This window comes from Manis pentadactyla, chromosome 12 (assembly GCF_030020395.1).
Source record: "Manis pentadactyla isolate mManPen7 chromosome 12, mManPen7.hap1, whole genome shotgun sequence".
Taxonomy (NCBI): Eukaryota; Metazoa; Chordata; class Mammalia; order Pholidota; family Manidae; genus Manis; species Manis pentadactyla.
The window spans coordinates 91,450,853-91,467,554 of NC_080030.1; the positions used below are offsets into that span (position 1 = coordinate 91,450,853).

At 36.6% G+C, this 16,702-nt stretch overlaps 1 protein-coding gene across 5 annotated transcripts in view; it reads left to right on the top strand.

Annotated features, from left to right (window-relative positions):
- Nucleotides 1-16,702, top strand: part of ORC3 (origin recognition complex subunit 3) — a 66,362-nt gene that overhangs the window by 15,716 nt on the left and 33,944 nt on the right. For all 5 annotated transcript variants that reach the window (XM_036912181.2, XM_036912179.2, XM_036912180.2 and 2 more), the window contains 4 exons: nt 134-293; nt 1,510-1,623; nt 5,143-5,276; nt 5,777-5,840. In XM_036912181.2, coding sequence (XP_036768076.2) covers nt 134-293; nt 1,510-1,623; nt 5,143-5,276; nt 5,777-5,840 — 472 coding nt within the window. The remainder of the gene's footprint in view (nt 1-133; nt 294-1,509; nt 1,624-5,142; nt 5,277-5,776; nt 5,841-16,702) is intronic.

Genomic DNA, 16,702 nt, shown 5'->3' on the forward strand with positions numbered 1-16,702 from the left:
ATTTTAGCATTTAGAATGATGTTCCTCAGCACTGTCTTATAAAAAGTAGGCATTAAAATAAAAGTTTTTGAAATGTGTATTGAAATATATTTGCTAAAGAAATTCTACCTTTGTATCTTTCTTTGAAAACTAGTCAACATCTACATGAATTTCCACTAATACTAATTTTTGGAATTGCCACATCTCCTATTATCATCCGTCGGTTGCTTCCTCATGCAGTATCATCTCTATTGTGTATAGAACTATTCCAATCTTTGTCTTGTAAGGAGCACCTGACCACAATACTTGATAAGGTAAAAGAAAAAAACTTACCAGTAAAGTGGGGTGAAAACCAGGAATAGATTATAAATACAAATGTTAGTGATAAATTTCTGCATTTCTCAGAGTATGATATTCCTTCACATATTTTAATATTTTTATTTAATTATTTTTATGGTGGTATAGTATTATGTCTTCAGATAAGATGCAAGCATTATGAAAAGTATAATTATGTCTGTCTGTTTATATCTACCTATCAGTCAAGCAGTCATCACTCTGGAAGACTGTTAACAAAGTTTTTAAAATAAATTTTTGTAGACTTTAAATCCATTGACTTCCTAATAATAATAACAATGTTTTAATTCTTACATTTTACATAAAATGACTTACTGCTCTTGACAAATAAATGCCAACATTTTCTCCGACCTTAGTTTCTCCCTAGAAATGTTCCTCCCTAAATAGATATATGAATATTTAGTGTTGACCTTCCACAGGTTGTTTGCTAGGCTCAGCTCAACTCAGTGTGTGTTATGCTGCTGGTGTAAAGTAAACTAATAGACAACATTCCATTTGCTTACTAGCCTCTTTAAATTTTTTCACCTTAAAGGTGGTGTCTATTGGTTTATTAACATGCTAAGGAAATTTTTTCCAGTTACACTGTTTAAAATTGCTTAGTTGTGGCCAAATTCAATTAACTTTCTGTTTAAAACACCTAGAATGATTTAATTTTCAGATGTAAAATCTTCACTATTGACCACTGAAATAGCTGAGTAATACAAATTCAGCTATTTTATATTTTTTAAATAGACATTTGTTAATTGTGTGTTTCTCATTCAGTTGTTCATAATGTTACTATTTATTAATAATGTGTGTCAGTAAGGATGCAAAAGAAATCTCATCTGATAACGAGAATTGCCAAAGCCTGCAGCCTCTTCAGTGGCTTTTGGTGGAGAAAAGGGATAGTATAGTTAATAGACAGTATTTTTTAAAATTAGGAATTGCATGGGGGATGATGGACATATTTGGTTCTGAAGATACAGTATGAATAGCTTCTTTTTGTTATTGTCACTGTTGTATAAATTAATTTAAAATTTTGGTTGATATTTGACTCAAAAAGCCTAGTGCTATTACAGCTCTCAGAATGTGTCAAAGTGTCTTAGCATCATTCTTTGCCTCATTATTTACATTTGATATTTAAAACGAGTAAAGACTAACATGGAGTGTGTCCTGCCCACCTTTTCTCTCTTTCAGCTACTTCTTACAACTCAATTTCCCTTTAAACTAAGTGATAAAGTATTACAGATTCTGACCAGTATCTTTTTGTATCATGATTTCTCAATTCAGAACTTTATAAAGGGACTAAAGGTAAGAAGACACTTACAGGTTTGAAAATTCACAAGCTGATTCTAAATAATTTTCTTGTTATTTCAAACTGTTTAGTGTGATAATTAAGACACTTTAAATGGCAAAGTATAAAAAAAGTAAATTCAAGTTATATTATTCTAGGTTTTACCGTCCTTTGTTTACCTTGCAGCAAAATGTAAAGAATACATTAAATAGGATATCAAAAATGGAAAAAGGCCTCCCTCCATTCTGGTGATTTTTAACCATTTTGAGAGTGGGGAGGAAGGGACCTTTTTTGTTTGAGAATATGTTGAAAGCTTATGGTTTCTGCCTAGGAAGTGCTATATATAAGGGGTAGCAAACTTGACTGTAAAGGATCAGATATTATTTTGGAGTTTGCATGCTGCATATGGTTTCTGTTGAATTTGCTTCTTCTTTGTAAATAACTTTTTAAACATGTAAAAAACGTTCTTAGTTCCTAGGCCATATAAAAAGAGGCTGTGGGTTGTAGTTGGCTGTTCTCTGCACTTAGGTGTGTATATGTTCATTTATATTTATTCTTACACAATGGGAATGCATTTTCAGTTCTTGAATTGTCCTGCAAAAATTCATGAGCTTAGCTCATAACATCTGTTCTAATCTAAAAAAAGTACCCCATTCTCTCTCTAGTTATTTAAATGTTAATACTATTTTCTTCTCTTGGCAACTACCTGAAATATCTTAGCAAAGTGTAGTCATGAATACATGCCAGTTGTCAAGTTCATTAAAACCTTCAGTACATGATATGATATACCTTGAAGATTGTAAATTATTTCTCATGTATTCTTCCTCCACATGAAACACTGTGGGGTTCTCTTATGGCTAATATGTGGTTTGTTTGCTCTTTCAACTTAGATTTTTTAAAAAGAGTATTTTAAGCAAGAAATATTAATTTACCTTAGCAATATGTGAAATTAAATGATACTGAGATATAATTTTGTAATTTACTTCTCATGCATTTCATTTCAGTCATTTATTTATTTACTCATAAGTATTTATTAACAGCCTACTGTAAACCAAGTACTATGCCCAGCCCTGGAGATACAGAGGACAAGGAAATGTTTGCCTTCACATTGCTCATTGCTTAGTGAAGGAAGCAGAAGAGTAAGCCTGCAGTTACAGTTCTGAGTAGTTGATGCTATGAAAGAAATGCACCTAGGGATTCCATAGGCGAGTAGAAGTATATCCTAAGAAAAAGGAGCTAGCCAGGTCAGAGTGGGAAAGTCTCCCCAGGCCAAGGCAACCGTAGAGGGAAAGAGGATGTTGCAGTAATCTAGACAATATATGTCAAGGGCTACACTAAGGTGGTGATAGTGGGACTAGGGAGGAGGAAACAAACAAAAAGGATGAGATAGAATCCACAGAACCTGGTAAATAAGTGGATGAGAGGATATGTAAGAGAGGAGCACTGGTGACAGACACACAGGTTCCTGCTTGGCGATAGGTTGGTAGTTGGTGCCATTTATTAAGTGTACATGTTATAAAATGAAGAGCCTGTTGATTAGAAGTGGATGAGTTTCTTTTCGTACATGGTTACTTTTAGGGTATTTTGGATGTAAAGATTTGGCACTCAGGAGAAAGATCTGGACTAGGAATATTTAGGATTTAGCATTAACACGAGGCGGTTGAAGTCATGTAATATGGTTGACGCTTCACCCAAAGGAGTGAGCAGAGGATTAAGGGTAGAATCTAAGGCAAGCTGACATACCAGAGTGAGCAGAGGAGACTAAAAACAGTAAGAGAGCCCGTAGGAAGTGGAGTATCCTGGATGCCAAGGGAAGCAAGAGTTTTAGGAATGTTATCAACTGTAGCCTCAGCGCTGTAGTCTCAGATATACTGAGAAAGTGAAGAATAAGACATGAACCAAATTCAAATTACTTAATCTCTGTGGGTTTCAATTTTCTCATTTGTAAAATAAGAGGATCAGATTACATGATTTTAAATGTCTCTGATAATTTACTGAGCACCTCCTTTGTGCTAGGCCCTTTACTAAGTTTTTTCATTGTTGGATTAATATGTACTATTTTCATTTTGCACATGAAGAAGCAGAAGCTTAGGTTAAGACTTTGGCCAAGGTCACAAGGCCCTAGCTAGTACGTGGCAGAGCCATTGGACTCCGTTTGTCCAGTTTCCCTGATCATCAGTGGGAAATATGCTTCAATCCTGATTTCTGTAGGAGGTGCATTAGGGCATATACTCATTCTGTGTATGTTTAAGTCCTTCCCTATTAGGTGAACTTGTTCATCAACTTGTTAATCGACCCATATTGAGAATACACTTGACAAAATAATTAAGTGGTCTGGGTTCTTATCCTATTTATAGCTCTACCGTAGATCACGTGACTTCCTCCCATTCCATTCCTACTCCCCAGCAAGATCCTTATTGTGTTGGCTTTTATTTTTCTCCTGTTTTAAGGAGTGGTATTACCATTGGAATTAGTATTGTGATATTAATGTATTGGAAAATGTAAGAAACAAAATTATGTTAACATGTATAAAAATAATTTAGCACCTGGCATGGACAGTTTCTGTTTTGTGCATGTTTCTAAGTTAGACTGGCCCTTTGCCTAACAGCCTTGTACTTCCTCCAAAACTACTTGGGAGGATTTCCTTTAGGCTTGGGTATCTGGTCCTCAGCTCAGCAGGCTCAGGAATTCATTATCAGTTTACCTAGCAAGGATCAAGCCAACATACTTGAAGACTGATACAGACACTAGCATATTAATCTATTCATTTATGATGGGGAATGCTTTTTTTTCAGTGACTAGAGTGTGTTTTATCTGCTATTTTGGGAACTGTCTTCGATATCAAGGTATCTGGAAAAACCAAACTAATCGTGAGAAGGTTGTGTAGAGTCAGAGTTTTTAATGTTTGGATAGTCTTGTGAGATACATCTTACCATTTATGGTATAATCTGGAAAGTTACTCTTGTACTATGGACCACAGCATTCTAGTTACTAGAATACTGTATCTACCAGATACTATACCGTGTTTTACTCCATGAAATAAAACCCAATTTAAAGATACATTTTCTTTAGCCATCCCTCATTTTTCATTATTCTTTTTTATCCCTAGGCAAAGTTTCTACCATTGTAGCATTTTTACTTATTTAGCAGACCAATTTCTACAATGATTTTTAGATAGGTATTTTCTTATGAGTATTTGGGCATCTGTTAGATTCTTTGATCATGCCCCAGTCCCATTCTCATCACATTTACTGTTGTTGTGACTGAGTTGCTTCTACAGATAATTAATCTGTCCATTTATATTAGTTTCTTTTAATTTATACTTCAGACATTACAATTTCCTGACCTTGTTTGCAAAATTGGAGCCTTAAAATATTACAGGTGTAGAGCCAGTTATATGTTGTTTGCAGTGTTATTGTGACATTATCAAATATATCAGTGCCATACTTTTGCTGTTAAAAAAAATCCTTAAAGCAGATATAGGGCAAAGGACTTACTGCCAAAATACATACATTAAATCTTTGCATTTCTTTCAGCTTTCTCTATTAGAGCATTTCCATTCCCAACCCCTCAGTGTTCTGTGCTGTAGTCTCCCAGAAGCCAAAAGAAGGATAAATTTTTTATCAGATAATCAATGTGAAAACATCCGGCGTCTTCCATCATTTAGGAGGTAAAAAGAGAAGGACATATTTAATACATCTTATAATAGAGTTTGGGGCAGAATAAGGGATCTCAGTTCCAGTTATTTTTTAAGTGGGGAAAGGAAAAATAACCTTTTTATTTTGTTTAGAGCAAAAATAAAACCCTTCTGTTTTTAATTGTCTAATTTGTTGGATTTGAAAATTTGGCATGAAGGAAAATATTTTTACAAGGGGACATAATTTGCAGGTGGTTTTCTAGAGTTGTTTTAATAAATAACTTCATATTTCTGGAGTTTATGGCCTTTGTTTATGTCAGACCCCTAGACTATGAAGTGCAGCTAATTTAAAGAGTTAAAAACTACCATTAAACCTTGATGGTCATCTTGAATATATTTTTTAGAAAAAGGAAAGAATATAGCAGTATAGAAACCTCAAATTCTAAAGAATGTAGTTCTTTCTCTTCATGTGGTATTCAAATATTTAGAATGTTTATTTTCTCTCCTTGTGTATGGGATGGCAAAAATCTTAGGTACGTGGAAGACCAAGCTTCAGAAAAGCAAGTTGCCCTATTGACCAATGAGAGATTTTTGAAGGTAGGAATGTAGATGTGTTTATTTCTGGTTTATTCCTTTTTTTCTTCTTGGGAAAGAATATGCATATAACATTTACTGAGTTCATTTTATAAAACATTTGTACATTCTAATACATTTGCATGATGAAGTAGTGGGTCCTGATAATCATATAGGAATGTGACAAAGGTGATACAAAACCTCAGTTCTAAAAGATAAGACTATTTTTATAATTAACTAGAATACTAGGCTTCTCCTGTGGCCTACATTGAAGACTTTAGATCTCAACTTTCTTTCCACGTTGCAGTTTTGGAATCTGCAGGCGGTCTCATTTTAATGTTCTTTTAATAGCTTTCATAAATAAGAGGACTTAGAGGCTCTGCAGCTTAGAAACCTACTGCTAAGTGGGTATTGATTTGATTTGAAAAAAAATACCATTATATATTGATAATATAATGCCAGGAAAGAAGCAATGAGCTTGGAAAGTTATGAGTTAGCTGTACAACTTAGGAAGTATCAAAAGAAGGAGGGCTTGTTTCTTTCTTTCTTGAATAAATAGTTCTTGGACATTGTACATAATTCAAAAGGCAAAGATAATATACAGTGAAAAGATTCTCTCCCACCTCTCTGCTCCCAAACACACACTTCCCCTCCCCGGATAAAGCCAGTGTTACTAGTTTCTTATGTGTCATTCTAGAGATATTCGCCACCTACACAACTATATGTATTTTGGAGGTTTCCTCCCCTATCTCACGGAAGATTCATTTATCTTCTTTTGTGTTGCACTTAATCTTGGAAATCAGTCCTTATCAGTATTAAAGTATTTTATTGAATAAATGTACCTTTATTTTATTTAACAAGTCTATTACAGATGGATAATTAGAAATGGTTAATATTCCACTGTTTATTTTCTTATTTGTCATGACTACTTAGGAAAATGTTAGAAAACTAATAAAATTAATTTGAAATGGAAGTTAAGCCCTAGTATTGTGTGTGTTTTGCTGATACATACTATTTTCAAATTCTGAATGAAGAATATTAGTTCCTAGAGGATGTGTGTTCTGTGTAGTTCTAAATGCTGATATATCTCCTTTTTCTAAATTCTCAAAAAATATTAAAGTTTTTTTAATTGACGTATAACTGACATACGACTATAATGGTGAATGGCTTTTATTAAACATCATTTCTAATGCAGAACCCACACTGGGACATAATATAAAATCACTTCTAGGTTGGGTTTTAAATCATTTAAATAATTTCTGTAACCTTTTCAGAGCAGTATAGAAACCTCAAATTCTAAAGCAGGTTATTTTGGTAGAGTGGAAATTTAAGAACCAGTAGAAAAGGATGTGTGCATATTTGCTGACTCTTTTAAGATTGAACAGATTAGCTCTCTGCTGAGTCAGCTAGTTGCCAAATGCATGTCCTGCTAGAATTTTCTGCCGAGAATGTATTTTCAAAAGCCAGGAACAGTTTTAAATAACATTGTTAGCTATTGAAGTGATGATGTCATTTAAGGAAGGGAATGTCTAGGCTGATGTGCTGTGCAGTAGCCGACACTCACCCTTTTCAGCAAGTAAGAGTTTAAAAACATTTTTAACAAAACTTTTATAAATGCAAATCATAAATATTATTACTGTTTATGTTTCACTGTGATAAAAAAGTAAGATAGCAATATGAAGGCATAGTTTTGTATATTTTATGTATTATAATATATTCTCTCTCTATAATTTATAATACTCTATGTTACATAGTCCTATAGATTGTATAGTTATATATAACATGTATACTATTAGTTTATAATTTTATATGCATTTTTAGACTCAGATTTCTAAGACATAGACCTGAAAGCACACTCCAAAGAATCTATATTCTTTACATCTATACTGTATCTTCCCTAAAAATCTACTTTTCTCTTTACACTGATAAACTAAAGGAGTGGTTCTCAACTTGAGCATGTATTAGAATCACTTGGAGGGCTTGTTAAAGCAGATTTCTGGGTGTTTTCCCAAGTTTTTTTTTTTTTTAGCTCTGAGTAGGGGCCCAAGAGTGCATTTCTATAGCAAGTAATGCTAATGCTGCTGGTCTGGAGACCATTCTTTGAGAACTACTGAAATAGCCTGACTGCCTTGAAGAAAACATTGTTTGTTACCCTTACCTTCCTTTCTTATCTTTGTTTCTTTTTAATTGAAGTATCATTGATATTCAATCTTATATTGATTTCAAGTATACCACACAGTGGTTTAATAGTTACATATTATTAAATCCTCTCCCCCTCTAGTGTGTTTACTATTTGTCAACATAGAATGGTGTTACAGAATCATTGACTATATTCTTCATGCTGTACTGCTATCCCTATGACCAATTTATATTATGATTGAGAATTTTTGTTTCCCTTTATCCTCTCCCTCTTCCCACACACTCACCCCAGCCCCTCCCCTGTGTAACCATCAGTGACTTCTCAGTGTTTGTGAGTCCTCTGCTGTTTTGTTCCTTCTATTTTGCTTTATTTTTATATTCCACAAATAAGTGAAATCCTATGATATCTGTCTTTCTCTATTTGGCTTATTTCAGTTAGCATAATACCCTCTAGGTCCATTCATGTTTTTGCAAATGTCAGGATTTCTTTTTTTTTTTTTTTTTAATTACTGAATAATATTCCATTGTGTACCACATCTTTTTATCCATTCATCTATTGTGGGCACTTTGGTTGTTTGCCTATCTTGGCTATTGTAAATAGTTAAGTGATAAACTTAGAGGTACATAGGTGTTTATAATATTGATTGATTTAAAAATATTGTACCATCCTTGCATCCCTGGAATCAGTTCCACTTGGTGGTGATGGATGATCCTTTGGATGTATTTTTTAATTCAGTTTGCTAATATTTTGTTGAGGAATTTTGCATCTGTGTTCATCAGGGATATTAGTCTATAATTTTCTTTTTTGTACTGTCTTTGTCTCATTTTGGTATTAGAGTGATGCTGGCCTCAGAATGAGTTTGGAAGTATTCCCTCTTCTACTTCTGGAATACTTTAAGAAGTACGGGTATTAGCTCTTTTTTAAATGTTTGGTAAAATTCAGCTGTGAAACCATCTGGTTCTGGAATTTTGTTTCTTGGAAGTTTTTTGATGACCAATTTCATTGCTGGTGATTGGTCTGTTCAGATTTTGTTTCTTCCTGGCTCAGCCTTGGAAGGTTGCTGCATCTTTCTAGGAATTTGTCTGTTTCTTCTACGTTGTCCAGTTTATTAGCATATAATTTTTTTATAGTATTCTCTAATAGTTCTTTCTGTTTCTGTGGTTGCCATTGTGACTCTCTCTTCTTCATTTCTGATCTTGTGTATTTGTGTACCCTCTCTTTTTTGCTTGAAAAGTCTGGTTAAGCGTTTATCTATTTGTTCATTTTTTCCTCAAAGAACCAGCTCTGGTTTCACTGATTTTTTTTTCTATTTTATTATTTTCTATATTATTTATTTCTGCTCTGATGTTTATTGTGTCCCTCCTTCTACTAACTTTGGGTTTCATTGGTTCTTCTTTTTCTAGTTTCTTTAATTGTGAGTATAGGCTGTGTATTTGGGATTGTTCTTGTTTCTTGAAATAGGGCTGTTTTGCTATGTACTTCCCTCATAGAAAGGCCTGTGCAGCATCCCACAAATTTTGGATTTGAATTTTTGTTTTCATTTGTCTCTGGAGACCATTTCATTTGTCTCCATGTATTGCTTGATTTCTGTTTTAATTTGGTCAATTGATTAAATGCTAGACCTAAGCATGTTGTTTAGCCTCCATGTGTTTGTAGGCTTTTTTATTTTCTTATGTAATTTATTTCTCATTTCATACCATTGTGGTTTGAGAAGTTACTTAATACAATTTCAATCTTTTCGAATTGATTGAGGCTCTTTTTGTGACTTAGTATGTTGATCTATTCTAGAGAACGTTCCCTGTAGACTTGAGAAAAACGTGTATCCTGCTGCTTTTGGGTAGAATGTTTTATAGAGATCTGTTTAGTCCTCTGATCTAATATGTTGTGGAGTGCCTCTGTTTCCTTATTTTCTGACTGGTTGATCTGTCTGTTGATGTGAATGGTGTGTTAAAGACTCTTAATATGAATAAGTTGCGGTCTATTTCCTCCTTTAATTCTGTTAGTATTTGTTTTACATATTTAGGTGCTCCTATGTTGGGTGCATAGATATTTGTAATGGTTATATACTCTTGATGGACTGACCTCTTTATCATTATGTAATATCCTTCTTTGCCTCTTGTTACTTTCCTTGTTTTGAAGTCTATTTTGTATGATATAAATACTGCTACTCCTGCTTTTTTCTCCCTTTTATTTGCATGAACTACCTTTTTCCATCCCTTCACTTTTAGTCTGTGTATGTCTTTGGGTCTGAAATGAGTCTCCTGTAGGCAGCATATAGATAGGTCTTGTTTCTTTATCCATTCTGCCACTCTGTGTCTTTTGATTGTTGTATTTAGTCCATTTACATTTAAGGTAATTACTGAAAGGTATCTACTTATTGCCATTTTAGTCATTGTTTTCTGGTTGTTCTTATAGCTTCTCTCTGTTCCTTTGTTCCTCTGTCATGCTCTTCTCTTGTTATTTGATGGTTCTCTTTAGCATTATGGCTGGATTTCTGTTTTCTAATTTTTTGTATATCTCTTATAGGCTTTAGGTTTGTGGTTACCAAAGGTTCAAGAATAGCTTGCTGACTATATAACAGTCTATATTAAGTTGCTGATTGCTCTATTTCAAACACAGTCTAAAAGTACTATTTGTCTTCTTCCTCCTCCTCCTCACTGTATGTATTAGATGTCATAATCTGCTCTTGTGTATCCCTTGACTGAGTTTGTGTATAGTTGGTTTTACTAATTTGGTTTTGTTATGTTTTGTTTTAATTTCATACTTCCTTGGTAAATAATTGATCTCCTACTTTTACTGTGGGTTTATTTTCACTGGTGAAAACTATTTAGCCTTAGGAATATTTCCATCTATAGAAGTCCCTTTAGAGTATCATGTAATGCTGGTTTAGTGGTTATAATCCTTGGTTTGTTTATCTGGGAATTGTTTAATCTCTTCTTCAAATCTGAATGATAATCTTGCTGGCTAGAGGATTCTTGGTCGGAGGTCCTTCTATTTCAGTACATTAAATACTTAATGCCACTCCCTTCTGGCATGTAAAGTTTCTGCTGGGAACTCTGCTGATAGTCTGATGGGGTTTCCCTTACAAGTAATCTTTTTTCTCTATGGCTGCTTTCAATACTCTCTCCTTATCCTTAATCTTTGCCATTTTAATGTTATGTCTCATGTTATCTTCCTGGGGTTCCTTTTGTTAGGGGCTCTCTGTGCTTCTATGACCTGAGTGTGTATTTCCTTCACAATTTTCAACAATGATTTCCTCAGAGAGACTTTCCATCCCTTTGTCTCTCTTCTCCTTCTGGTACCCCTATTATGCAAATATTGTTTCATTTGGAGTTGTCACACAGCTCTATTATCATTCTTTCATTCCTAGAGATCCTTTTTTTCTCTCTGTTCCTCAGCATCATTGTGTTCCTGTTCTTTATTTCCATCTCACTGATTGTCTCCTCTTGCAGCAATCTGTATTCATTCCCTCCATTGCATATTTCATTTCAGTTACTGTATTCTTCAGCTCTGAGTGGCTCATTTTCAGCTCTTCTATTTATTGAAGTCCTCATGGGGTCTTCAATACTTTCCTGCAGATCCATTAGCATATTTATGCTTTTATTTTGAAATCTTTATCAAGAGGATTGGTGATCTCTGTTTCATTTAGCCCTCTTTCTGGTGTCTTATCCTGTAGTTTTGTTTGGAACATAGTCCTCTGCCTCCTCATTTTGTCAGAGTTTCTGTTTTTTTCCTTTATATTAGATGGATCTGCTATGCTTCCTGGTCTATATAATAATGGCTTTGTGAAGAAGGCATCCTCTGTTGCCCAGAAACTCAAGACTGTTTCCTCTCTAGTGCTTGGTTCTCCTTTGTGGTGGACTCCCAGTTGCTGTAGGTGGGCATTGGGCAGGGCTGCCTTTCCGTCTGTCTCCTGGCAGTGGTTTGTCTTTGTCCAAGGTGGGCAGTTTGCCTCAACCAGCCCTTTGTGATTAAGCAGTGGCTTCTGCTGGGGTCATTGTGGGTGAGGCTGCCCTTTGCCTGCCCTGCAGTGATGGTGGGGCTCCTGTGTTAACAGGGTGGCCGGGGAAGTTGCTCGGCAAGTTGCAGTGGCAGGGTGTGTGGGCACACAGTGGCAGAGAATAGTGCGTTGGGGGAGCAGGGGCACACAAGATTTGGAAATGGAGAGTTGCAGTGCACCAGTGTTGCAGTGGGTACCTTCTAGCAGGGTCAGGTTTGCAGCACTGGGCTTGGCCGCCCTAGGGAAGAAGGAGCTTTTGGAGCTGGCTCCTGCAGGTGCCTCTCTAATTGGGCTGAGAAGGCTGGGAGAGTCTTCCTTCATCCACCAGGCAGCAAAGTCTGATGCTGCCTGGCTGATTGGGCTGGTGCCCCCAGTGTGCAGGGAAACGCCTTGGGGCTGAGTCACCAGCAAGGTGGATGGAGTGTCTGGGGCTCCCAAGAGTGCCCAAACCTGTTGAGCCAATGGAGAGCTGGGGGGTATCATACACCTGCCCTCTCTTCTGCAGAGAGCGCTCTGTCCAACCCTGGCCCCTCTGGCACTCCACCCACTGCTGGCAGTTCTCTCATAGTGCTGCCTCTGTGCTGGGTCTCAGCAGGACCAGCAGAGCATGACTGTCCTCCATAAGTGGCTGGAGTTAGCCTCCCAGAGTGTTCCAACTGTCCCTGATGTCCAATTCCACTAATCACTGGAGCCCAATGCAGCGTGGACTCGTGTTCCCCAAAATATCTCCAAAGCCAGGTTGCAGAGTTCCTGAGTTTCTGTCCCCTCCCCACTTTGTTCCTAATTCCTCCCGCCTGTGGGCTGGGATAGGGGGGAATTTGATTCCCTCTGTTGTGGCTCTGCCACGTTACCCTTCTCTGTGTGGGCTTCTCTTCTTCCCCAGGTGTAGATGGTCTGCTCTGCAATATCCAGGTCATTTTCAGGTTTAGTTGTATTTACTGTGATTGCTTCCTTGGTGTGTGTGGGGGAGCAGGTTTCTGTTTTGCCTTCCTACTCTGCTATCTTTTTTCCATGTCCCTTACCTTACTAAGTGAAAAACTAAATTATTGAACTCCAACGTAAAATGATCTCAGTTAGCCACTGAATGGACTCAAGATGTTAAAGAGAACCTTCAGCTCCCTTAAGATTATGGACCCTTAGTTTCAGACTTTAAAACTATATGCCAACTTTGTATTTCACATACTTACAAATGGGTTTTTTTGAGAGTGTACTTTTAAATTTAAAAATTTAGCTGACTAAACCATGTTCATTTGCATAAGATTCACTAGGATAATCACACTAAGCTGGTACATTAGAAGGCCATATACTGCTGATGAAAGATTAGAGATACTGTACATTTTCTAATTTGAATAGTCTGTCCCGTGAACAGTCGTACAGTGCAGCTGTTTACAGTAGCCAAAAAGGGTACGCTGAGGATTAACATCAAGTTCTTCTAGTTTAAGCAAAATAAGCTTGCACAAGCTTCCATTAATTCAAATTTCTGATGACTCAGTAGCTGTCACAGCCTGTTACAGAAGTTTAACCAAATAATCTTTAAAGGTTTCTTGGCTGTTGAATGGTACGATTTTACTTACTTGTTTATTAAATAGATTAGCAGTAATTTTTTTCTGACTGGGTAAATCATTTCAATTCTTCATTAAAATTTTATTTTTGTGCATAGGTTTAATTGAAGATAGGTAAATTACCATGTTAGGTAATGATAGATTTTAGATGAAATAGCAGGAGCAGTCACTGGATATATTTTTATCCTGTTTTTTGCCCCATAGTGGTGTTTTAGTAATCAAGCTTTCTGTGATTTTTAACTTAAAACTTTTTGAAACTCTAATTCAGGAGAAATTGTGCTGTCATAAGTGCCTTAAAGCTTTCAAATTTACTATATTTGCAAAGATATAATTTTTATAACTTATACCTGAAGTTTCATTTCAAGTCAGATATGAAGGGGAGCTTTGAAAAAGGTAGTGGTCTCATTTCGTATTTGCACAATTATTATCATTATCTGATAATAAAAAACACTAGGGCTTGAAATACTGAAACGATTTTTTTAGATAGTGAAAAATGCTCTTCCCTTCTATCAGCAAATATTTTATGGGGATAGGAGAATATTAACAGTTTTTCCCAATTAGTGGATAACTTTTATGCGTTGTCTCATTGTGAGTCACAACTACTGCATAGACAGTAGTTTTTATCCTTTTGTATAGATGAGAAGGGTCACAAAATGATTCAAGTAACTTCCCTTTCTAAAGTGTCACATTTAGCAAATGGAAGATCCGGCATTAATCCCCAGGCCTGACATCAAAGTCCACACACTTTCTGCGATACTTCATTGCAGATAGTATAAGCTGACAAGAAGGTGCCTAAGGTTCTTTATTAGTGTTTGAGAAATCAGAAATGGGGTTTTCAAATACTGTAGCAAAGTAAATATGAAGATGATTATAGGAGGCTCACAGACCGCTTGGTCTGAGGCAGCTTCAGCCTTTGCAGTCAGGTAGCCAGGTTTTACACAGTACTACATGCTGCTGTTCCACTTAAAGAAAGGGAAACAATCCCTTTCTCCCCACCAAGTAGATGCAGTTATGTCATTATACAGTTATGTATTGTGTATATCAAAGGCATCTACATAGACATGCATATACACACAATTTTCAAAAGACTTTTTTAAAACAAGTCCCAACACCATAGCTAAGAATAAGACCATTTCAGTCCTGTGCTCTCTTCAGCCACATCATCTGTATTACCAGAAATGATTTGCTGTTCATGTTGATCCTGTCTTTTCAAGAAGTTACAGTATATTTAATGAGTGACTAAGGAAATCAATGTATATATTTTTATTCAAATCATCCTTAAAGCTCTTTGGCATGGTTCCAGTTCTTAAAGAATTAAACTTCATGCTATTTAGAACATACAGATTTGACCCCTTGCAGGTGGCAGCAGAAGTTTTATTATCCTGACTTGTTAAAGTTTCATGTCTCTGTGCCTTTGTACCCAACTAGATTTTAAATCCATTGAGAGTGGGAAGTAAGTCTTGAACTTAGAATTGTAATATATTACTATGAGAAGGATAACATGATTTAGCATGCTTATTTTACAAATGAAGAACTATAGCTGAGAAAAGGAAGTGAAATATCTGTGGTCATAGAATAAGGACTTCTTTTCACCAGTTAGTATGCTTATCACGGTGATTCATGAGCAGAAGGCACAAAATTAGTTCATGAGTTTGATGGAGACCTGCTGTTCACCTTTGCCCCCACCTCTTCTTTCTGTTTCTTTTGACAGACCTAAAGAGCAAGAGGAGGGGGAAAATCTTAGAAAAAATAATAAAAGGCAAAGAGAAGAAAACTGCAAAACAGACTGCCATAAGTGATCAGAAGAGCTGGGCATTGGCTCGTAGCATGTTAGGAACTGGCAGTAAATCTAACCCCTTCATCCAGTGCTTCTGATCTGAACTGCTAGGGGAGGAATACGGAAAGCCTCGGGTTGAGACAGATGAGAGGGCTGGTGCTCATGATGCACAAGAGCTGGGAGAAAGCTGTGGTGTGGTACATTGTTAGGTAGCTGTACAATGATAAATCAGCTTTGGGAACACTGTCACTCAGAATTTCTGATAGGAAAAATGCTTAGTTCTAGCAAGATGATAAATGAGAAAATGCTGATAGCTCTTAATCCTGAAACTAAGTATAAGTCAGTTTTTCCAGTTTTTAATGATCACTGAATTGATGGAAATGAACAAGTTACAAATATTTATAATCATTTTTACACACTTTCTTTAAGTCTTGAGGTCACTCTTATCCCACACATAAAATTCTAGACACAGTGTTAATGCTATGGAAATTAGAAGAGAAATAAATGCAAAAACTAAGCATCATAGCAAATGTAGTTCTGTTATTGGGCAGTCCAGTCTAGGGAGATCTCCTTGCATACTTGGTGAGACCTTAGCCCCAGGGAGAGTTCTTGACTCTGATCAAGAAAGAATTCGTTGGTCAGGTCAGACGAGTGCAGGTAAGGATTCATTAAATTGAGAGCGGTAGTGAATGGCAGCAGCCATGCGGGCAGTAGAGAGCGGGGAAGAGCAGAGGGAGGACAGGAAGTACAGGAAACTCCTGCTTGGCACAAGGCAGATCCCTTGCCAACTCCTGAAGCCAGGGTCACCTGGCATCTAGTGTCCATCCACCAGAATCTGCATGGCATGGGAACTAAGCCCCTTCTGCCCCAGGATTTGGGGGAGCTGTGGAGCACTGGACGGAGTGAGAGCTTCCCAAAGCAAAGAAAAGAGATTTGGGGGGGCAGACTACTAAAGAGCACAGCCGTAACAGCTGCAGCCCCGTCTGGGTCACTGGGATGATGGGAACTTGCAAGCCCCAATCAGAGATCTCAGTAGCCCTTCCCTGCCTAACTGAAGTAGAACACAGAGAGAGAAGACTTGTGCTTAAGTCCAGAAAAGTGAGTGAAGTAGCGAGGTAACAAAGACACCACTGGAAAAGGGGTCTCTTATTAACCTCCAGACAGGCTTGGTAGAGCGTGAGACAAAACGCACTAAGTTGAACAGCAAGAATGCTTTATTTAAGGCAAAGTACCCATTTAAAGAAAGGGGAGTGGGCAGCCTAAAAAGAGAAGTGCACTTAAAGGCTTAGGATTCGGGACTTTTAAGGATTTCAAGAATGGGGTAAAGGGCCAAGGGAACGTAGGCTGATATGTGGCCTTCTGATGTCTGTCCCAGTGGTAGAGACATTGACCTGATCAGTCCCCTAG